Source organism: Neodiprion pinetum, chromosome 1 (genome assembly GCF_021155775.2).
Source record: "Neodiprion pinetum isolate iyNeoPine1 chromosome 1, iyNeoPine1.2, whole genome shotgun sequence".
Taxonomy (NCBI): domain Eukaryota; kingdom Metazoa; phylum Arthropoda; class Insecta; order Hymenoptera; family Diprionidae; genus Neodiprion; species Neodiprion pinetum.
This window is the reverse complement of record NC_060232.1, coordinates 35,720,747-35,746,401: the sequence shown is the minus strand read 5'-3', so window position 1 is coordinate 35,746,401 and position 25,655 is coordinate 35,720,747. Positions and strand designations below refer to the sequence as shown.

Genomic DNA, 25,655 nt, shown 5'->3' with positions numbered 1-25,655 from the left:
GTGAAAAATAAAACACCGACTAGTTTCACAAAATTCCAGTCACACGTTTCGATCCTAATTAAGAAGATCTAAAGAAGAATCTAGATACAAAAATACGCCTTTGCATACATTTCGAGCAATCCTGCACGTGTAATTGTTTGTCCCGTCCTCTTTTTTTTTTTCATTTGTTTGCTTTTGGCAAAAACGAATCCTTGCCTCGGTTTTTTCAAAATTCCACGACAACGACAACGACCGGCACGCTGCTTAGCTGTTGTACAGAATCGCGTTGCAACTAACGGTGGCTCATTGTGAAAATGGAGCACGTTCCAGATTTTTTTTCCCTGAATATTTAAGAGGAGCTTACTACCAAACACCAAACATCGAGCTACAATGGTTAGGGATTTTTGCATATTCATCCCGTCGCGGTCAGGGCACCCTTTGCTTGCAGGAGATTAAAGGTCCCAGTTCCCTCTGTCGGAGTTTCTCTCCTCCTTTTTCTCCCTCTCTCCCTCTCTCTCTCTCTCTCTCTCTCTCTCTCTCTCTTTTCCAGGCCAAAGTGGAAACGCAGACTGCTCGCGGTCTTCTTGCAGTTCTTCTTTGAACCGCGTGTAATACATACGTACCGTATACGTACACGTGTTTATATACGTGCGGGATTCTGCACATTGTTTCGTAACTCTGCACGTTTCGTTTCCATGACTGATTCAGGAGGCTAAAACGGATATCAAAGTCATAGTGGATCTCGGTCGAGACAGCGATGCTGCTCGTATCGTGTATATCATACCTAACCTTTTGCGGTTTAGCGATATAATAAAAAAAATTTCTAGTAAAAGACACTCTTATTCGTCGAACTTGCGGTTAATGCGAGGAACATATTTTACCGCTTATTCTCGATCCGTGTGCGTGGAAAAACGATGACTGACGAGTATTGTGATGGATAAATAAAAAAAAATTGAAGTCTGTGAACGAACAACGTGCGATTACAGCATTGTGCGCAAGTGATTGCGCAGTTGCGCGAGTGCTGAGAGCGAGATTGAAACGTTGATAGCGTATTTATTTTTTCTGTAACACGTGCCAGTCTGAGTCCTCGGTTTTTCACTTTGCCTTCCATTTCACGCCTCTGTGTTTTTACTACGATATTTCGTCACTTTGAAATTCCTAAATTCCGGTCATCTTCGGTGAGTGAAAGTCGACCGAGGATAAAGAACAAATAGAAAGAGAGAGAGAGAGCGAGAGGAATGAAAATTGAGAAGTTAGAGAGGATGAGAGCCGTCGAAGTTCTGCCTTTGAAGTTTCAATAGCCACCCATTCCGCAGAATATTTGTCGAAGATGCAGGGTCGCTTATCAATCCTTGAATCTCTAATCTCCGGATTTCCCGCCCTCCCAACTCTCTAATGCTCCGTTTCAACTATACTCGAACATTCGTATTCGGTTGGATTCTCATCGTTCGTTTATCAAGTAATGAAACTTTACATCCAAGTATCTAAGTTTAAACGCCGCGTTAGCTGTCTTGAAAGTATGTGTATGTGTTTACATTTTATTACGCTCATAATTATCGTTAATTATTCTGAAAAAAAAAAAAAAAAAAAAATTGTAATAACATTAATAAAAGTATACAACGAAAACTAAGAAACGAATGAGTAATTAATGTGAATTCTCAACATCTTTATAAAGTTACTTCTCAAGTCTAATCTCAACTTGTTGCAAGTTACAAGAAAATAGGCTGCACTAATTATCGTTCAAATTTATTATATCAGTGGATTCTGTCTCGTAATTGTAACTAAGCCGAACTTCCTGTTAAGACCGAATAAGTACAAGTACACGATATCTTGTCGCACGATCAGCGTAACTTTCGACAAAATCAAACTCATCCAATACGCCAAACTTCCGTAATAATTTTGACACAGGAAAAAATCTCGCCACAGATTATTTCTCCTACATTCTGACGCATATGAATATGTTTCGAAAAGTTAACGTCATCGGGTATCCGAGCCTGCGTAACGAAGTGCAGCTCGAAGAGAAGGTGCAACAACGGGGTCAGTTTAAGGCCAAGAGAACAACGATGATCTATTTCAGTTGCTAACCTTGTCGGAAGTATCACTCGACGTTCTTTTCCTGCACCGATAAAGACCTGCACACTGCACTGTTTGTTTACCAGTATATTTAGAAACACTGTAACCCTGTGGCAAACTCGAGTTGCCAGTCACGATGCGCTCGAATCTTCGCGGGCGATTTTCAACTCGGGATCAAGATCGATATCGGCAAGTGATAGGATTCAGTAACAGCTCCGCATGATCTATTCGTATATTCTCGGCATATTCACTGCTCCAGCTCTGATGAAGACCAAACCCCGTGAGTACATGTATTTTTAGGCCCCCGGACCGAACAAAGCTGCAATCAGTTTTGACCATAAATATTATTCACGCGTACTTATCGTTAGGTTTGATCTATAAACTGCGAAACTTCTTGGGTGGATTTCACTCTCTGATTTATTACATATTCCGATGGATCTATGAATCCTGATGCAACGATCGTGTAACAGATTCCACCGTTTATAGTCGAGGTCTACAAACCTGACGCGCGAAACGTGAAAGCATCATTGATAGCTATTTTCGTATATCGTCCCAGGAAATACGCCGAATACCACAATTCGGTCTCCGTTAGCTCTTTCCCTGATCACGACCTTGCGAAATATTTTGGAATTCGTGCCGATTCTCTCTGGCCCTGGATAAAACCGACGCCAAGTCGTGAGAATCTACATCCGCTTACTCGCGACAGAAAGTTACAGGAAAAAAAGCTTTTGATTAAATACTTCTTTTACTGCGTAAAATTCATTCAGTTTTCCCAGCTTTAGATAAAAATCGACGATTTCGGGAAATCTCTGGTGGATTTTATTTACTTTCTTACTCTGTCAATTCCTTTCTCTCTCTCTTTCTCCCCGTCTTTCTCTTTTTTTTTCCGCACTTATCGCTGCCCAGAATCGTAAACGTAGCGACGATTTGCGGTTGAATTAATTAATTCATCTCCCTTTTCAAATGTAGTTCACGTGCGATTGTGTTAGTTATACGTTCACGTATATTAATTAGCGTTCCTGCGAGGGTTCTGTTGTCCTGATAATTTCCGCTCGCACGTATGCAGCCTCACGCGTTTTCACTGCAGTTATTATATCACCGAGAGACGATAAAAATTCTTTCGAAATCCATTTTTCACTCCACGCTTATATGACGCCGGAATCACGCGTATCTCTCCCAACTCGCTGCTGCTTCAGTCGTGTGCCTAGATTTGTTACTTTTAGACAAACATTTCGGCTGGTATTTCATCCACTCCGACTGCACTTCCACGTTCCTTTACACGCATGCAGTTCTGTATACACGAAGGCTTGGGCATATAAACCTAATCTTGAGTTGAATCAGGGATTAGAACACGCCGCTTTTTCTAACACCCCGATTATGCCTGTGTATAAGTATATAAGTTATTCCATCCGTGGCTACCATGTGATAAGCGCTTATAGACAAACAGTTTTAAGTCCCAATCGTATATCTAATAGACCTCGTCTTCGCTTGGATTCAGGGAACTGCAGTTGTGCAACGAATAGTTATTTTTTTCAGTAAACAAAACTTTACGAATATTATAGTGAAAGTTTTGCGATTGTTTAGTTTTCTCGATTTATTTTTACAATTCCCCTTAAGAGATATGTGCTGAAAGAATTTTTCTAGCACGGTTCCTATTTCTTTGTCATCTTATCAAGTACCGTTTTGCGGTTAAGTTGAAATTTCCTCCGGTGCAAACAACGCTCACGTGCTACGTGGATGGATATCGAGGAAACAGCAATTCGTGTGTGAAATGTTATGTACGGGAAATACATGTTGTTGAGTTGAGTTAATAATTCTACATTCGGAAAAACATATATTTGTGTGGTGTTAAAAAACTAGAATGGCCGATCGATAGAAGGACTTTTCAAAGACGCGAAAATCTAAACCGTAGAAAGTTCATGTATAGAAAATTGAAAATGTAGAGAGATCGTAAGATAGAATGGCAAAATCTAGAATCTGTGTACGATTATATATTATTGAGTAGAATTTTGATAAATCTACATTTTGGCATTCTATATTCTGACCTTTCCATATTTTCACCTGTATGTATTTGATCCTACGTTGAGAAAAAACGATTGATTCCGACCAGGAGTAATTCCGGATCGTGACCCAATGACTGCAGATTATAGATATACTCACATGAAAGCACATTTGACGCGCGTCTCCACGTGCTCGGTTATTCGCACTAAACTTTCTTCTCTCCTTACGGCACGCGCAAATGTTTACGTTCGGTACAATCGTACAATCGTTGGGTATTGTAACGCGAGCATAAACGACAGATCGCTACGAACAGACGGTGAAAAGCTTCGATTTATCGGTTAATAAACGTCCCCTCACACACACCGATGTTCGAGGTCGAGTAGAATACGAGCTGTCATTGGGAATAATTTGACACGACATTAAAGAACCGTCGACACGACACGGCAGTCGAACATTGAAATTAAAGATTCCACTATTAACAACGACTGTTTCCGCAATCAATTCACAAAACTGTTTATATCGCACACTTTTCTAATCACACCGACGAAACGATTCGAAATGACCGAGGTCGGCAGGATACAGAGGTAAGCAGGAGGACGGGAAGAAGGATCGGCCGAATCGACAGGAGATGCGAGATAACAATAAAGCGATTTGCGATTGAAACGCGAGGCTGATGGAAGGTGGAAGGGGGATAATACCGAGATTAGCAATTAAGGCAAAAGCCGAGAAGAGGGAGTCCCAGAGCTTTGAATCGAGAGAAAGAGAGAGAGAGTTTTGTCGAGGAACGCGACGAACCGACTCGCACGCTCTCTGGACGAGGCTGACAGTCTCTGACTAGTCCGCAGTCGGGTGACCATCGCTGCACTGACGGTGGCTTTGCCTCCGAGAGAGCTCTGCTTATAGGGTTTCGTTCCCGCTCGGCACGTTTCACGGTACTGCTCTCTCACCCATACACCCGCCTATCATCACGCAGTCACGCACACGGAGATTAATCTAAAATACCCCGGAGTGGAAGAGGTGGGACGACGACGACGGTCCATCGACGAGGGGAGCGGGGAAAAGATGCTGGGAGGGAGGGGGATGAGAGGAGACGGGAAGACGACCAGGTACTCCTTGCCCATTCGAAACAGACTCACTCGCCCGCTACTCGGATGAAAGATTTTTTTAATCAAACCAGTTATGAACCGTGACCCCCCTCGTCATTTGTCCTCGCCCCTCCCCCTCTCAATTTTAGGCGTAAAAAAATTATTGACACATGGGTAGGTACGTCTGTTCGTAGAGTGGTCAAATGGAGGTTTGCTCAATCTGTAGACAGAACTTGGAGTTGATCAGTTTTTTCTCATTTGTACACACACACACACATATAGGCATGTATTCACGTTTTTACTCTATTCTTTCGTGCTTGTCGAATCGGAGGTTTGGCTTTTATTTATTTATTTTTTTTTTATTCTTAACCTCAGTTCGAGTTCCCTTTTTCTTCGAATAGACAGGAAAAGAAGGAAAAAATGAAGCGTTTGATTTCAATCTTTGCGGAGGATTCTTTCAATGGTTTTCTAAGGCTTTCTTTTACCAGAATTAACAGTTGAGATTAGATTATATCGAAACTTTTACTTCCGTTCGTCAGGCATTTTCGACAGGTCACAGGTTATAATCCCTCACCGTGATTCAACTGATTACAATTAGTCACACTTAAGATAGCCTGATGTGTGTGGTTTTGATTTATGACCGTAGAATATCAAATTTGGTGAGTCTTTTTGTTTCGACATAGAAATTGAGTCAACAGTTTTCAAATTTTCTTGTCGACAAGGTCTTTTCCAAGATCGCATAGAATTTATCTTTTAGAGGTTTAGAAACTTGTCGAAATTTAACACTAAAAATGGTATTCTTGGTATTCGGCTCGGTTCTTTTCGTTGAATAAAAAAGCGGCCTGGAATTAAAATTCGATATAAATTCATGTATTGTAGAATACTCTCTAATCCGTTCGTCGAAAATAAAGAATCAATGAAACTATAAGCAGAACTCGTAATACAAGAAACCCTTCACGCCCGTCCTCGAGAATCAAACAGTAATTACCTATCTCGATTTTTCCTACATTCGATGATTTTGATACGCTAGCTCCAAAGTTCTAATCCCTTCTTACAGTCTCATCCCTCGCCAGTTGATCCTGCATAGGTTGTCGGAAGGGGGTGAATCAGACTAGACGTATAATATGATCTACATTACGCCTCGACTAGCGGTATGTAATTGCTCGAGTACGGCAATGAATTATATATAAATGCAAATTTCCGAGCTGTGTCAGTCGTGTAAGATAGTGATTCGGATTCACGTACCGTTACAGAGTAATGGATACCTTAGGTGTATAACGCGTCTTAGGTACTTATAGCACAGGGGCTCGGCTCTGACTTGCATGTCTTGAAAATGCGTTCTAATACCCGATGTGGGCATTTATACGTGATACTTAGAAAGCATCTAGGAATTTGAATAAACTTCGAAAGCCCTTCTCTCCGAATCAATTCTCATTCATCGGACCTCCCTTCCTTGCTTCACTTCTGGCAGCCTGCATTGCCTGCCTCGGTGGACTTCAAGTGGCCGTTTTATTGCTGAAAGTAACCAGACAAGTCACTTTTAACTATAAATCTTTTTTAAAAAATCCCAACGCGTTTTGTGAACAGATAATATGTCGCTGGGAAAATACAGAGGAACTATCTAATCTCGTCGAAATATGACGATTGTCTCTGAATCCTTGTGAGAAAAGTCTCCCGTGGACAGAAAGAAAAGTGAACTGTCAGATAAGCAAAATACACTCATATTTTGCAAACTCAGTCGCTCGAAAGTCATTCCCAAGTTGAAAAATGGTGAACTTTTCGTAACTTTAACGTTACTAACTGAGAGAAACCGGAGGTATCGAGTCTTTTTTTCAAATAACGTAAGAAAAAACTGTTTCATTTTTTCCCGTAACAAATGGCAAGAAGAATTGTAACGAAATATTGATATCAGCACTTGTTAATCGCCGAGCATTTCAAAATGGTCCTCTTTACAATGATTAGATCCCATCGAGAAATGATGCGGTACATTTTTGGGTACAAGAAACCACCATAAGGAGCTCTTTGACCTCCGCAGGTTGAACGACCAACGTCGGCCAATTATCATTCGCTTTAAGTTCATCCATGATTTTGTTATAATACGTGCCCGAAGAGTCAGGGACGCAATCCTCGGAAATGACATATTCGTGCGCAGGGTTGAAAAGCAAGCTTAAGAACCGGATATGTACAAGTGACCAATGCGTACCTGTTATAAGTACCTGCATCCTCAAGGAGGATCTACGTGTAAGTCACCCCCCCTCCAAGATCGATCCCTATCTAATTTCCTATTAAAGCTGGGACTTCCACCTAAGATCATACTCGGGATTACATTCCTACGGGACATTTTATTCCATTCTTATTTTTCCCTCCGCAGCAGCATATAATCGGGTTGTTAACAACTGCGTGAGAAGATTTTTTCAAACTTTATTCTAGCTTCGAGCTTAAGAAGAAGGAATTTTTATATCTCTTCGTCATTGTGCCTTTGGTTTTTGATTAGAAAATTGTTTCGATTAATTCTGTTTAGGATTCCTACAACACTTGACTGTGGCAACGTACAATTGAGAGAGGCTCTTTCATCCTCCTAATTTAGCTCTCTTTCTTTCGTTCTCGCTCTTTCTCTCTCTCTCTCTCTCTCTTCCGTTGGTTCTTTCACGGTTTCGGATTACTCCCGAGGGGGTGCACCATCACGAAGCGGTACAAAGTTCGGAATATTCGGCATGTGGAAAAATACAAGGCTTGGATTGCCTTTCAGGTGGAACCGCCCATCGCACATGCCGAGCCGTCTGTCATTTCGCTCGAGTCAAGCTTCGGAGGGGGAGTTAAAATAAGGGGGGTGGGGGTGAGGCCTGCAAGGTAGCGGTCCCGCAGTATACCTATACATAGCATAAAATGGCCCTAAAACGTACTCGTGTCTGGTTTTCGAAGACTAGCAACCGAGCTGCGGGTGGTCGTTACGTCACGTAGACAGAGATAATTTCGTTTTGGTTTATTTTTTTCTTTCTCTATTTCTACACGCGCATCCACGTTAACCGGCCGGCGACTCGCTGGAAATTACATAGACGTCGGCGGTTTTACATGGAAAATCATAAGACTCGCAGCCCCCGAGCGATGGCCAAACATTTGTTCGTTTCAATCTACGCGGCGTATGACGTATTGTTTGTATTATCAATGGGGCGAGCCAATTGGCTTAGAATTCTTCGAAACCACGTCGGTATTCAGTTTTGCTAATCACGCTCGACGGACACACTTTGGTACGAAGGTTTACACTCGTTGAGAATTCAGTGTTAAATTGCACGGTTTTTGTGGGCGTTTTACCATCGTGCGGTGCGATTGATCAAGTGGTCGGGTTTATAATACAATTGTCTATATTTTTCTGTCGTCGCGTCGTGAAAGTCGCATATAACGGCTACAATTTTATTTTCTTTTGTTTTTGCCCTCGGGGTTTTCCCTTTCTTCACTTTCTTTCTCTTTCTTTTTGTTTTTATTCTTCTTTTTAAACTCATCAATTCGTTTTGTCGAGCCGATAGTGGATGGGGTAAAATAATAAACTCGTAACTTTTGTTTATTCTGAAATCTGGTTTACTTTTAACGATGGCTGATATTGAGGTTTGTGAGTGAAAAAAAAAAAGAAAAAAACTTTTCAGAGATGGGTGGGGGGGAGAAAGACAGGAACACCGTCTTACGACCCATGAAATCCTCCTCTCGGGTTTCTCATTAACATCAGTCTTGGTATGTGAAATGTCTTTGGAAAAAAAAATTTTACTTCACATCTCCATGTTTAGTTTAATGTCTATCTCCCGCCCTAAACTCTCATGGTGGCGTCGAAAAGTTAGGAGGAGCTTTCAAAATTCTATCCGTTAACGTACTTTGTTTCTATTCAATTTGTGCACGAGACTTGCCCTGTATTGGAAAAAAAAGTCTCCCTCCCACCCGCGAGTGGCACGGAATAAGATTCAAATTGCAAGAAGCACGTTGAACAAAATTAACGAGTCTTTGTAACTGAGCTGACAATAGGATACGTGGTTACAGCTCTACGTATATCACAAACAAGCATATATTTCGCTGTCTCGACGTGTGTTGCGGCAAAGGCTGATAGCGGTATCCATCATTTTGGCGAAATGATTAAAATTCCACCGGGCGTAGATAATTGACAGCGAGTAATTTCACTCTGCGATCACTTTCTCTCTCTCTCTCTCTCTTTTTCTCGCTCTACAACTCTGTCTTTTCTTTATGTCTCTTTCTCTCCCGTGTATTGAACTCCACCGAGGTGTGTAACAAACAGTTTGGAAATTACTTGGATCTGGACTGATCAAGCTGTGCAAACATGCACGCAGTACTGTATGTTCAGTTCAATATCTTATCACTATTATATGTGTACGTTGCAGAATGATAAACCGACCAACTCGTCATGTTTTTTACCCGTCTGGCTCGTTAGTCCATCCCACATTATTTTTGGAAAAACCTAAAAATCCGAGAACTCGCAGGTTGTAAGGGAGGTTGTCAACTCATTGTCAGTCGCTTCACGTCACTTTTCTTTGTACGATTGGTCTGGAAATTTGTATCTTTGGTTATCTAAGCGCAGGTTACTTTTTTCCGTCAATTTTGGAATGTGGATTTGAAGGTTTTTGCCCTACCGCATCCACATACCTTGAATGGTTTCCGGTAGTTGGATGATTATGAAAGCGGAGTAAAATGCGTCTGAACATTGAACTAAAACACTGAGTAAAATACGGGTGTAGTTACAACGTCAAAGAGGTTAGAAACCGGGTATTCCACAGCCGGAAGCCGAGAGGGGAGTTCGAATTCAACACTAACAAACACTTTGAAATCCATTCTTTACTTAGCCGAGGTAAGTGTTACCGGACAACCCCTCGTACAAGAGAGCGCGTAGAGTTATTTTTGAGGAATGAAGAAAAAAAAAAACGGAATGAAAGTGGAAGAAGGAAAGAATTATGAAAGGAAGAAAAGGCTACAAATACCGTGTATAATACGTTATACACGCTTCTGCGTATAATCTAGCGACTGTTTACCACCTTCAAATCATCGCCCAAGAGTCAAGGACCTGAGGAAAGGCTTTGAAATAATATTTGGCTTTGACAACGATGAGGCTGACCTCAGACCATGCGACGATGAAATGAATCCTGAAGTTCCGAGGGTGCAGGCGACAACGTCGAGGGATACGCTATCTGAAATAGTCACTTATGGTCGACGGCATGACGGGCTTCAACATTCGTTGAGAAAAGTAATCGTAGGCTAGATTTACTGGTTAAATAACGCGTTGGCAGGCGCAAGTTCTCCTGAATTTGCTTGTATTTTCTCAGTATTTGTCTGTGAATTAAATCAAGATTTAACAGACGACGTAATTTATTTAAAATCTGGTAACATCACAAATATGGTTCACACGAGTTTTGAATTATTAGATACAAGTGTATCTAATAAACCGGTTAATTGTTGACGCATAGCTAAACGTGAATTCAAACAAAGCAACGTAACTAATTGTCGGTTAAAAAATATTGTAAGAGAGTCAAAATGTACTCAATGAGTTGCGTCGTTATTACCGTGGTCGAAAGTTCACGTACTCGATGATGACGGACCACTTTGCTTCAGTAATGTATGCATCAGGCTATGCAGTCATTAGTTGGAAAAACCCAAAAACACTAACGTCACACTCGCGAGACCCACTGCTCAGTTCTACATAGCCCAGGTGCACCTTAGCTATATCTGAGTAATATTTATAAAGTTTCGGATAACCGTTAAACTGATTCATAGAACCTTTTGCACCACGAGGGAAACGCAATTCTAGGCCAGGTTTGACCCTACGGATTTATCACGTGCCTGAAATTCACGTCATTCAAATGCACGTTAATTCACGCGTCAGGACACATTCGGTAAATTTTGGACCTCGAACTTTCCTCGTTTATGGAGTTCATCCGGTGCCGGGCGCATCGCCATGGGTTGCCGTTTCGTTCCCACGCCGATGGCCTCGCGAATGTGATGTAGGCGTCTTTGGGTTTTCTCAACTCCAACCGGATCGCGCATGGAGGTAGCTACCATTGCCTCCCATCCTTATGGGTTCAGTCTTTACTGCCTGATGGATAACATTTTGTTTCCACCATCAAGGAGGTTGCCAGAGAACCATCGTGAAGTGGACTTCTACTCCGGTTCTTTCGGTGCAATTCCCTCAGTGGCACTACGGTATGTTGTACAGTTTAGTAATGATCAATCAGAATCAGCTTTACGAATATTCGGTAATTTTAACTGGTAACCTAACACAAACTTTCATGTAGTCTTAGTCGAATCAGGAGAACCTGCTCTTGCTAACGCGTAATTCCAACATGCTCGGCTTGGGATCCTTAGCGGGAAACTTAAACTGGAAAAGCTCGATGTCTCAAATTCGTAGAACGTCAAGAGGCGCAAAACGTGTCCCGGCTTTTGTTTCTTCTGGCTAATTTTCCAGGCATGGTTATTTCTTTTAGTAATTGTTGTGCCTTCTTTATGGCACTTGCAAAACTCGAAGGGTTAGACCCTGCCGTGGGACTCAATCCGTTGTTGCGCCAAGCGTTGCTGCCAAGTCATTTTTCACTACCAAGCACCACTCGAGCTACTAAATAGTCGAAAATTTATTATTTCTCGAGAACTACCGAATCCGTTTGCGCTTTACTGTACTTCTGGTTAATGGTCGGTATATACACGGAGATAAAACCTCGTTTCGTTTCGTTAACGTAACGCTTTGACGTTGTGACGAAGACCTCATCAAATTGTCGCGTGAAGACGAAGTCCAGGTATTTGACAGATAATGGTTCCCCGGAAATGACAAAAGGGAAATAAAATCCGGCTGTTACGTCCAACATACCACTTCTTTCTATTTTTCCTACTCGCTAACTCTCCCACAGTTCTGTCCTGTCCTCTTATCTCTACGTAGTCTCACGCTATTCACTATCACGCTTACTCTTCAAATTCCATTCCCTACTCCTAGCTTTGTGACACCTTTTCTGCACCCGTCCGTTTCACGTCTCGAGGGACACTCCTATTCTGACACTCGACAATTCCACATCTCGCCTTCATATATATCTTTTCGCAACACACAACTCATTCCGACCGCTATCTCATGTTCTACGGAATAAACTTATAAACGACATATCAACACACTCCAGTTTATTCAATCCCATCCTGATTTCCGGTTGACCTGTAACGTAAAAGCGAAGCCAACCAGGTTACTCCTTCCGCTCAGGAGTAAACTCTACCCACGGACGTAACATTGGTGGCAGCGGTGGCCTTCGCTTTCCGGAAATTCAGTGATACAATTTTACGTGTGTGCTACGCATGAAGTGCCATCTGATAGACCGGTTCTGAAGTGTGCAAGCTCAGTGATGTTAATAAAAAAGTAATACCACTGTGTGATAGTGTTGAAGACACTCTGAAAGCCATATTCTACGTTAACGCAATCAACGATCTCTGATTCACACGAACGTCACAGACAAATCCGTATCTCCAAATCGATATTGCTGAAAGACTATCTCCTGCTGCTACTACGACGACATCTTCATTCTTCACGACTTCTAGTACGACACAACGCACACCGACGTCATCACCGACTACAGACACGAAATCGCTGGACCAACATCCTCACGGAAGAATGCAACATTTTATTCCGTTCCTCCTCTTCATCTTCACTTTGTAAGTCAACAAATCCTAGATTAAAATTTACAACATGGCTACCGAAGGCACTTTTCCGCACCTGCCTCTTAAAGATGCATTAGCTCTGATTCCCACGTTCAATGGCACTAATATGCCCGTATCCGAATTCATAACTAAAGTAGAATGCGCAAAACAAGCTGTCTTAGCCAGAGAACTGAATTTATTCTCCACACTCATTCGCACGAAAATCGAAGGCGACGCGAGTAAATATATAGAGTCAGATAATCCGGATTCTCTTCGAGATTTGCTATACTGCCTAAAACAGGCCTACGCGTCTAAACAACACCTCCCAGATATCCAGCTAGACCTCGCACAATCGGCACAGAGGCGAAACGAGAGTGTTCTGGATTACGGTGCTAGAATAAAACATCTGTTAAGACAAGCGTGCGAATCAATAGATGCCTCAGAATCTATCAGTGATGCTCAAGTGCTAAAGAAAAATATCAAAGAGACCGCAAGACTAAGATTTATCAAAGGATTACTAGACGAATTAGAAATAAGAGTAGCTCACGAGAATCCACAAACCCTACAAATGGCTATAGACACGGCCACCAAGACTGAAAAACTATTATCAGATAGACTTAAACTAGCCTCATACCGTGATACTAACTACGAAACACAAAACCACATAAAATGTAGTATATGTAAATTAACCGATCACATCGACAAATATTGTCCTGAACAACCTTCCCTATTAGTAGTGTGTAGATACTGCAAGAAGGCAGGTCATAGTATAGAGGAGTGCAGAACGAGACAGCGCAACAACACAACTTGCACGCAGTGTGGTCGCAAAGGCCACTCAAACGATAAGTGCCGCTCAAATCGGTCCCAATATCCCCAGAATCCAAAATTCCAACAAGATTCAAGAATTTTCCAAAATAACACTAATCGTCAACAACAGAACAATCCCAATACCCAATATCGAGCAAGAGACCCGACAAACCAACCTTTAGACCAGACGCGAGATGACAGGCAACGCTCACAACAGTATAACACACCAAATACTTCACGATCGAACTTCAGGGTTAATTACGTAACACAAGACTACTCGAACGAGAATTGCGATACAGGCATCCACCCAGAAGTTTCATACGAAGCAAAGCAACATCGCGAATATTCAGGCAACGCGAACCATTTAAACGAGTTCAGGGACGGCCGCGCGGACGCATCGACCTCCCTCAAACCGGAGCAGCGTCCAAACCAAACGTCAGCTCCGTACAATTAGAATCTGGCCCTCCACAGATTCGAACACAATGCCCGCAATCTTTGAATGGGTACGTGACACTAATAATAGATACTGGCGCTAATATTAATTTGTTAAAAATCGATAAAATCGACCCAAGAGTCCACGTCACAAAGACGGACATTAGGCAGATTTCAGGGATAACGGAAGAATCCATCAGAACAATAGGAAGTCTCTACATCGAGTTAGCTAATACACGCCACGAATTCCATCTTGTCGATAACTCCTTCCCTATCATCGAAGACGGTATACTGAGTGCAGACTTTTTACGTTCGGAAAAGGCGACTATCTGTTTCAAAAACAACTACCTTATCTCTCGCGAAACCGGCGTTATTCTCTTTAACAATCATAGAACCAACACAAAAACACCACCGCGTATCCTCATAACATCTGTCACACAAACACCGAAGGTTCGAATAACCACCGGTGAACTCACACGACAACCCAGCACATTTATAGTTGACACCGGTGCTGATGTAAACATAATTAAACTCGGAGCAATACATCCGCATGTTCCGTGTAAATTACTCGAAGATCAGATCCACGTTACCAGTGCTATACATGAGCCAATAAAAGTAGTAGGAACAACTAGCATTCGAATCGGTGACAACCTTCATATATTCCATATAGTCGACGATCTGTTTCCGATACAAGAAGACGGAATCTTAGGATCGATATTTTTACGGAACGAAAATGCAACGATATCTTTCGATACAGAAAAAATAATACCGAACAATACTAGCAAACCATTCAAACTCCTAAACGAAGACTACATATTGATACCACCACGAACGGCCAAGGTGATTGCACTAAAAATTTCGAATCCCTCTGTAAAAACGGGATTCATAGAACAGTTGGAAGTAGGCGCTAACATATTCCTGGGACAGGCCCTGGTTACCAACCAACAAGGGTTTGCTTACGTTTATGCAATAAATTCCAACGAATCAGCTGTGGAAATAAGAAGACCAGTCGTAACACTAGAAGAAGTCGATGAACTCGCGAGCACCGCCACGCTCAGTGCAAAAACACACCTAACGCATACAAGTACTGCAAGCAGCGGACAGGTCTTACTAGCACAGGTCTTACACGAAAAACAAAAAAGGATCGAGAATCGCGTTCTTCCCACATCCCCAAATTACGATTCGAGACGCCTTGAGATTTTAAAAGAAAACTTACGATTGGATCATTTGAACGACGAAGAAAAACAATTAATAGTTAATCTTGCTATCGAATTCAACCATTTATTTTTCCTCCCGGGTGACACCCTGGGACATACAAACTTAGTCAGCCATACGATCCCTACTACCAATGACGCACCAATTCATACCAAACAATACAGACACCCAAGAGTACACAAAGACGAAATACAAAAACAAGTGACCAAACTCCTTGATCAGAACATTATCACACATTCTTCATCTCCTTACAATTCTCCGGTCTGGATCATCCCCAAGAAATCAGATGCTAGCGGCGAAAAGAAGTGGCGAATGGTCATTGACTTCCGGAAATTAAATGAAAAAACCATTGGCGACGCTTACCCGCTACCAAATATCGTCGATATCCTAGATCAGCTAGGTTCCGCAAAATATTTCTCAACGTTCGACCTGGCTTCTGGGTTCCACCAAATTCCAATGGATCCCGATCACAGCGCAAAGACCGCTTTTTCGACTCCTCACGGCCATTTCGAATATACTAGAATGCCATTTGGCTTAAAAAATGCCCCATCCACCTTTCAACGTCTAATGGATCAGGTTCTATCGGGATTACAGGGTACAGATATGTTTGTCTATTTGGATGATATAGTCATTTACTCCCGATCCTTGGAGGAACACGAAACCAAATTTCGGAAACTCATGAAGAGATTGTCTGATGCAGGACTAACCCTGCAGCCAGATAAATGTGAATTTCTGCGTAAAGAAGTAGCATACCTAGGTCACGTCATCACTCAAAATGGATTGAAACCTAATCCGGAGAAGATATCAGCAATAAAAAACTACCCAGTTCCCAAGAATCCTAAACAGATCAAACAATTTTTAGGCTTGATAGGCTACTACCGAAGATTCATTCCTAACCTTTCAAAAATTGCTAGACCTATTAATAATTTGCTAAAGAAGAATAGCCCTTTCCTATGGACAGCAGAACATCAATTTGCGTTCGAAACACTACGCGATAGTCTGTGTCGAGAACCGATACTGCAGTATCCAGACTTCGAAAAACCCTTCATCCTAACAACCGACGCTTCAAAGTATGCAATAGGAGCAATACTTAGTCAAGACAAAGATGGCGAGGATTTACCAATCGCGTATGCATCTAGGGTGTTACAAAAGGCCGAAATCAATTACTCGGTGTCCGAAAAAGAATTCTTAGCAGTCGTTTACGCCGTCAAACATTTTCGTCCTTATCTTTACGGTAGAACCTTTACTCTGGTAACAGACCACGAACCACTAAAGTGGATCAAAAACGTACGGGACCCGACTTCTCGTTTAATGCACTGGAGACTGAAGTTGGAAGAATATTCGTACGTCACAAAACATAAAAAAGGAATAGCGAACTCTAACGCAGACGCGCTCTCCAGAAATCCACCTGTCGACTCTTTCCGAATTCTACCTATTACCTCAAAACGGCCACGACCCGATACAGAATGCTCATCTACTGACGCCCACAAGCGCGCCAAAGTAGCTCACCAACACCCAACGCGTGCTCGCGAACCAGATACGCTGTCTTCGTCTACCAGCGTTCACAAACGCACCAAAATAGCTCACCAACACCCAACACGTGCTCGCGAACCGGATACGCTATCTTCATCTACCGGCGCTCACAAGCGAATGAAACATGTAGACCAGCACCCAATACGAGCGCATGAATCTGCACATGAATCCACCAACCCTTCCCCACGAAGACGAAACAAAGCATTACAAGACACTTCGACTTCTACTGGTACCTCTGACTCAAATGCCAGTATGACTGACAATAGCAGCGCAACGGAGGCACCGATCGTAGTCGATAAAACGATCAAGCAAACTACGGAACGAATTCAACCACTCACCTCATCTGAATCAAACCAAAACTCCGGTAAGCCCCAAGGTCGTAGTGTTAAAATACGTGAAGAACAGTCCGACACACTGAATAAGCCGACACCCGAAGCCACTACCAGTAAAGGACGAAATTACGCCCCTCGATTCACGGAATTCGTAACAGATCTTAACCACCTACCATTAACGCATAGTAAATTTATTCAAGAGATACGCGCCAATCTCCTCGACAGACAAGATAACCTAGCCCACTGCATCTCGGCAGACTGCAAGACATCACGAGGAGTCGCGGGACAACTAATCAATAGGAAAATAATCACCCGAGATCAACTACAACAACTAGACCCTGAAGTAACGAACGTATTGGCACTGCCACATGGTAACCGCCTCATTTACAATCTAGTAACCAAAAAATACCACTACCAGAAACCAACTGAAGAAACACTGTTCAACGCCCTAGTAAATCTAAAGAATTGCTTAGAACAAGACAAAGTCAAATCGCTCTCGATTCCAAGACTAGGCTGCGGCTTAGATAAGTTAGACTGGAACCTTGTTAATCGGATGATCCATTACATATTTAAAGACTCCGACATAAAGATCACCATTTGTAATTATCAAAACCCGACTTATGACTCGACATCTTCTGAATCTGAAGCAGACGCATCAACACCCAGAATCCCTGCTCCCCCTGTAACTCGTCGGCCAATGCGTCGGACCGGCACTAGGTCAGCTCCAAGACATGCTCCGGTTTCTACTCCCTCGCGCTACCCAACTGATATCTCGGAGAGTGACTCCGTGACACATGATCCGGAGTCAGCTGTTGAAGACACGGATAGCGATGCCTCCGTTGTACCTACGGCAACGCAACCACCTTTAGGCTCACAACGTCGCGAGAATCCCGAAGAGCGAAAACCGGACCGCCCCCATATTGACAATGACAACTTTTGTTGCTTAGATTACTTCATACAAAATCAAAATGACATATTACCAACACCCAACGTAACCGAAACTAATGACGGACTTCTCATGTTGTGCGACAATTACGCTCATTTCGTATCAGCTAATTGTGGTTGGACAGAAGGACTAGAAAAACAGTTGATAGACGGAAATCTAGTAAGCATGGAATCCTTTCAAAACCAGAATCCAGAAATATCCGACGTAATTAAAACTCGGTTGAAAAACAACAAATACATATTTACCCTCGTAGTGAAACCACGTCAATCAGACCCGGGCAGACTTGACGACATTTTCTACACGTTAGTTAACTTGAGGATTATCTTGTCCGGACTAGACATTCGGTCCATATCATTCCCCATGTCAGGACCAGGAGTTGATGATATTCTACGATCTATCTTTAAAAAACTGATTTATCACATTTTTGCGGATTCAGACATTCGAGTAACACTTTGTAGAAATACTACAATTATACCAGACGAACGATTACGCGAAGACATGATCAAAGAGTACCACGAGTCACTGATCGGAGGACACCAAGGCGTTACAAAAATTTTCAATAAAATAAGAGAAAAATATTTTTGGCCAAATATGAAAAAGCAAATTCAAAATATCATCAGATCTTGCGGCAGTTGCCAGAGGAAAAAACTAGTCAGGATCAAAACAAAATTACCCATGGCAATCACTGACACGCCCGCAGAGGCCTTTGACAAAGTGGCATTAGATATTGTTGGACCTCTACCCCTTACTAAATCGAACAACAAATATCTCTTGACAATACAATGCAATTTGACAAAATTCCTGGACGCCATCCCTTTACCTGATGCCACCGCCAAAACTATAGGCGCAGCATTCGCAAAAGAATACATTACACGTTACGGTGCTCCTCGAGCAATACTTACAGACCAAGGACAGAATTTTATGAGCACAGTCATCAAACAACTTTGTAAACTCTTCAAAATTAAACAACTACGAACAACCGCCTATAGACCGCAATCAAACGGCTCATTAGAAAGAAGTCACCTCGTAATTACCGAATACATCAAACATTACACCAACGAAGGTAAAGATTGGGATGAATTCATACGTTTCGCCATTTTCTGCTATAATACAGCAAAACACGACAGTACACATTATTCACCTCACCAGCTGATCTTCGGCTCGGAAGCTAAACTACCGACAGACGCGATACTAAGCAACACATCCACGCATACATACGATACATTCCTCCTCGATCTAATAGCGAATCTCACAGACATCCGTAAACGCGCCGCGTTGAACCTGAAACAAGCTAAACAGAAAAGTAAGGAACACTACGACAGAACAATTAACCCACAACGATTTGAAGTAGGACAAACTGTCTACCTATTGAACGAAACAAGGTCAAAATTCCAAGATCATTATAAAGGCCCGTATGTAATCAAACGAATAATAGATGACGTTAACGCCGAAATATACCTCACGCTAAACAAAACTAAAATAGTTCATCTCAATAAACTGAAAATCGCACATACATAGTAAAATCCCACATTAACCCCTTCAATAGCTACTACAGTACAACCGACAATAGCATGCTACCATATTGCCTGCGATCGCGTTACATTACGTCTCATACTCTTGCATATCGTTGCAGGTGCAGTGCTCTCGACAGCACGACAGACGATTCGACTAACGTCACGATTAAGCAACTGAATCAGAACCCGGGAATCTTCTTCGAACAATTGCAAGACCTACGTACATATAACAAAGAATGGACTTTGCTGAACTACATAGACCTCCAATATTTATTCGACCGACTTGACCAAGCATCAGATTTCTTAACCATAATAGAAGGTAAATGCTCTGTCGCCAAAAACTACTGTTACACCGGCGACCATATTCAAATGTTGGCTGATAGAATAAAAACCATGAAACTATACCAAAACCGAATAGAATATTTAGTTGGCCATCGCACAGGCGAATCCACTCACTCCGAACTTGCTAAATTAGCCCACCATCGCGGAACACGAGGCGCGATTAATTTCATTGGTAGCGTATCAAAATCCTTATTCGGCACGCTAGACGTAAAAGACGGAGAATATTTTAACCAACAAATTGACAACTTGTACAACGACAGTAGACACTTAGCATCCCTGCTTAACAAACAGACAAATATCGTACAGTCAACGTTGGGCGTCTACGGGAAAGAAATCGACAGCATGATAAGCCACGACCGCGAACAACATAAATTACTCACGGCCCTCTCGACTGATGCAGCTATTTCAAAAGCCTTAATCGCCAACAATACCTTCAGAACGACTTTACTTAACCGACTAATTGACCTGGACCGACACTTGAACGAGTATGAACTTGACCTGTCCAGCTTAGTAAACGCTATCCTCTTCGCTCAAAAAGGTATCGTCCACCCTAAAATTCTATCACCACAACAGATTATTTCCAGTCTTAAACATATCCAGTCACTCAGACCACAAATAGAGTTTCCTATTCCAATGGATCCAAATTACGCTGAAGAACTGATTCGAATCTCTAAAATCGACATAGCGTATTACGAACCCAGACTGCTTTATGTGATATCTATTCCGTTGCTCAACTCCGAGGTTTTTGACCTGTACCGACTGCTTCCCGTCCCCGTTAGACAGACATACGACTCTGCAAATAACAAATTCGCTTACATTCAACCTGGCAGCGACTACATAGCTATAGCACTTAACCGAGCGTCGTACTTTCAAATCTCGGAATCCAAATTTAGTAAATGCATTTTATCCTTAGGAAAATTCATATGTAAGTTGACACAACCGCTTTTCCGACCATCGACTCACAAACTCTGCGAGGTAGACCTTTTTCTGAACCCGTCCAGAAAAATTTCAAAACAATGTGATATCAGATTGACCGCATTCGATGGAACCTACTGGACGGAATTATCAACATCTAATTCTTGGATTTTCTCAGCTTCCACTCCTGAGACTCTTCATACTCTCTGCCCAAATGACCAGACCTCTCGGGTCACACTTTCCGGTTCAGGCATTATCACCCTAGACGACCTATGTACGGCTAGTACTTCTGAGGTCACTCTCAAAACTTCGAAACGCTCACAATCTACCGAGACTCTCTCCTACGTCCCCAAAGTTACCTTGGATCTAAGTCAAGTATCCCTCAGTCTTGATTTTAATATTTCCACCGACTTATCCTTAATTGCAATCCCCCCACTCCACAAAACCTCGCACATAGATGTACATGCCTTGGCCAATACCGGACTATCGCTGCAGGATATCGCAAAACAAGCTACTGATATCAGCACACACCACCGCACACAGCGCTATATGTTGCACATCAAAGACACTCTTACCTACAGCGGTGTTGGTTTGCTATCTCTCGCAACCCTATACTTATTCTACCGTCACTCATGCCTCGGCAAGGTCATTACTCTGTGCACACATTGCAAAACAAAAAAGACGAACCAGACATTTAGAGCCATACAAACAGGGTATGACAATCCAATCGAGCTGAATATTATTCACCCACCTACTTCTTCTGTCCTACCCATTCCCAACGAAGTAGAAACCCATCATGCAGTTCATCACACACCACCTCCGCTTCCTTTAAACCCACCCACCTTACGAAAACCTTATTACAAATAGGCAATTACTATATTGCTATCAAGTTCTGCTGTTGCGCTGTCAAACAGACATAAATAAAATAAATACTTGTGTACACTACTGCACTAAAATAATTGTAGTGACGATCTTATACCCTTAGTTTAAAATTAGCCCAAAATATATCTACACTCATAACCGATATCATTGTACAAATAGGTCAAACTCTGTATCTCGACATATCAAAAAAAAAACAAAAAAAAAAAAAAAAAATCATTGTTGTTTAGGCTTAAGTGTACTAACCCGCTTCCATGCGCATTAACCCTAGGCGCCTAGCTTTAAACAACATTATGTAACCATAGTATTATAACTATATGCCTTACGCTCATACGTAATCCAGAATATAAACCATACACTACCTATAATAAGAATAATTGTAAAACTAATTTTAAGCACAAATCATGTTTCACATTTCCACCTTCTTGCTCCCTCTGACGGGGGGGGTGTTACGTCCAACATACCACTTCTTTCTATTTTTCCTACTCGCTAACTCTCCCACAGTTCTGTCCTGTCCTCTTATCTCTACGTAGTCTCACGCTATTCACTATCACGCTTACTCTTCAAATTCCATTCCCTACTCCTAGCTTTGTGACACCTTTTCTGCACCCGTCCGTTTCACGTCTCGAGGGACACTCCTATTCTGACACTCGACAATTCCACATCTCGCCTTCATATATATCTTTTCGCAACACACAACTCATTCCGACCGCTATCTCATGTTCTACGGAATAAACTTATAAACGACATATCAACACACTCCAGTTTATTCAATCCCATCCTGATTTCCGGTTGACCTGTAACGTAAAAGCGAAGCCAACCAGGTTACTCCTTCCGCTCAGGAGTAAACTCTACCCACGGACGTAACACGGCGTTTGAAGTTGCAGTCGCGCGTTTTATTCGCGTCGATCGTCGTTGAGGCGCCGTCCTGGATCGACAGTGCAGTTTTAACGATCCTCATTACTGCAGTTCGAGTGTGAGTCGGATGATATAACAGCGAGCACGTGAACGGCTCGACGGTTTCCTATCGTACCAGAGATCGTAAACATTATCCACACGATAGGTACCTACGCGTTCTTGTCGATAGGTATGGTGCACTCGTATCTGATATTTATAAACAATGTCCAGTCTCCGGGACATCCGACGCCGCTTGAATACTAATGGTCGTCTATCGGAAAGGGGTGCGTTGGTCGAATACCTCTGGAAATATGCGCAGGCTCCAAACCGTTGCTCAGAATTTAATGAAGAAATTATTCCCCTTCAATTTATTCATGCGTAAAAAGATTTTCAGATAAAAAAAGATCACTTCTGACGGTAAACACCTAGGCTTGAAGTAATTGGGTTACGTTAGACGAAATTGCTCCTAAAATGTTTAGTGCCAACGCACTCAGCTCTGGCGGGTTCTCCTTTCAAACAAATGAGTTTACGATTCGAAGGTTTCAAGAAGAGAGTGAGACTCCTTCAAACGGCGACCGCATTAAATGCACAAGTTATAGGGGCCTGTCTGTATACCATTTCTAAGTAAGAGTGTCTATTACGGTTAGAGCTTCACGGTGGCTCGGTCTTCGTAGGTACCTAACTTCGCTCTGCACGTAGGACATAAATGGGCAAGTATTCTTTACTGCACGTAGAATTTCATTTGTAGGATAAAGCGAGCCGCTAGTAGTATCTTTAAATCCATCCCACTACTCTCGAGACTTGTGGAATTGAATGACGTAAACCAGCCGATCAACGATATGGAATTGATTTGACGAGAATAAATCGTGTCTCTAAGTTCCACTTCGTACGTCTGAAATTATCGTTTAAATTCGATTCTTCAACTCCTTGGAAGAGCCACGGTCTTACATAATTGGTAAATGCAGAATCGGTCAAAATCGGTACTTCCGCATGCCGTTTACAACTTGGAAAAATTTCAAGGAATTTACTTATTGTTTTGAAAGTTTCTTTTTTCTCCTTGCGCTAGAGTAAAAAAGCACTGTGCACACAAAAATTTGTCAATTTGTCCGCTTTGAAATCACCAATTCTAAGTATAATATAAATGTCTCGTTAAACTTTGACTAACTATGATTTGTGATTGTGACATGATCCTTGCACGTATTCCTATCAATTTGGGAAACAGAATGTTTTGCTGAATTTCGTCACTTGAAATTCAAAAACAGTAACGTGACTCGCAGATCACGCCGACCGAAGCAAAGTTTACTAATAACGAACAGACAAACACTCAGATATTTCATCTCGTGCATGTGTTGAAGCAACTGGAACATTCACCGAAGGCATGCCTCCACACTTACCGACTATAATTTTAATTTTATGCCCGTCATTGACTCTCGGAGTTCCTTCATGTCGCGTTTTTGTCGGTGTATATAATATAACATGCGGAGGACTCCCCGCCGCGGTGGAAACGAGCCTGTATGAAGATGAAAATAAGAAGAACAAAAAAAAAAAGATGAAAGAAAAAAAAATGAAAACAAGTACAAGCCGAGGAAAGAAAAAGGAAAAACGTGAACAAAAATAAAAAAAACCAACAACGGTAAAAAAGGCTTTGTTTTCCGATCTTCGCTTTCTGGACGCCGATCCACCGGAAACTCGCGATAGCCCTTCCTGCTGATTACCCTACATTATCGCGGCTGTTTTTCCCCGTTTCCCAACCGCGTATCTCGGGACTCTGTGAACGCTTCGCACGTTTGGTTGAATCGCTAGCCAAAGAACAAAGAGGAAATTGGAAATTCACGGGCCCATCTATAGAGTGGGTTGAATAATATCTGCGGTAAATCCTCCAACACGGTGTAAAACGAGTTTACGGCGGTATCTTCGTTGCGGCATATGTTACATGTGTTGGATCAACGGTTACGGTATCTGTGTTTACCCCCTTTTTTCGGGACATCGCGATAAGAATCGAAGAATGGAAGCTGGAAATGAACGAGGGACCGATTGTAAAGTCAAGATCCGGCGGTATGTTACAGAGGGACCAGACGTAAGACGGAATGAACGAATGGGTTAAAAATACGCAGGTAAAGGAATGATTGAGACGTCTACACCGGCTCCCTGCTGTTTCAGTTGACTTTTCGTATTATTCTTCGGGTAAACTTGTTCCCAGAAACAGATAAACCAGATGCAACGCGTCCATTTTACCAGGATTCTAGATCCCCGATCCTTGCTTCCCACGGCGGGACGCCACGGCGACGATTCCCTTTTAGGCAGCGCTACGTCCCGTTTGATCACTGCGCCAACTGACACCACGAAACGCTGACCCTTTCACTCGCGTTGCTCTTTGTGATCAAGCCGGCGAAGATCAGATTGGGTTAATAACAGTAGTTTTCAATCAACGTTCTCACATGTAACATTAACGATCATTTACTGTGGCGGCACTCATCGTTGTCTGATCTGGATAATTGAACGTGTCCAAGAACGTTATGAGCCACTCGCAGAAATACTCGTGGAGCAAACATTTTGAAGAACAGTCGTAAACTAGGTTTGGGAATAACATTGAAAAATTATTTGAAACGTTGTAAAACGGTCGAAAGACGGCCTCTTTGTAAGTTATATGCAACGGAAACTAATTATCCATGTGAACGAACGATAGAGAAAGATACGAGCTGGAAATCATAAAACCGAATCGTCCGGTGCGATTGAAATTTACGTTTTGTATGGATCGGTGACCCAAAAACTCGTAACCTAACTAAGCACCTCACCGATCCATATTATACCTGCCTCTCTGTATTCTATTAGGAAGATCATCGTAAAAGCTAGCTGTATATTTCAACCGGCCTGTGCAGCGCACGAAACCCTTTAGAGGGAACTTGTGAATAGGCTGATTTTTTGTTTTCTCATTCATTTCTGTGCCTAGGTACATAATGCTCCCTCGCTTCTATACCGCACGCGGCTTCAGAGACGTTCATGGAGGAATCCAGTTTAGGTCCTTGGAACGTACGGAATATATTTG

The 25,655-nt window shown here is 42.3% G+C and overlaps 2 protein-coding genes across 5 annotated transcripts in view; one reads left to right on the top strand and one right to left on the bottom strand.

Moving 5' to 3' along the window:
* The window catches only part of LOC124219149 (Mediator complex subunit 20), a 101,334-nt gene that overhangs the window by 30,765 nt on the left and 44,914 nt on the right, over window positions 1-25,655 (top strand). The window lies entirely within an intron of this gene.
* LOC124219012 (facilitated trehalose transporter Tret1) overlaps window positions 1-25,655 on the bottom strand; it is a 79,141-nt gene that overhangs the window by 26,930 nt on the left and 26,556 nt on the right. Inside the window, exon 1 of one of the 4 annotated variants that reach the window (XM_046626229.2) lies at window positions 4,213-4,239. The exons of the other annotated variants lie outside the window; for them this stretch is intronic. Coding sequence (XP_046482185.1) covers window positions 4,213-4,224 — 12 coding nt within the window. The 5' untranslated portion in view covers window positions 4,225-4,239. Of the gene's footprint in view, window positions 1-4,212; window positions 4,240-25,655 lie in introns of those variants that run through there. 4 annotated transcript variants of the gene reach the window in all.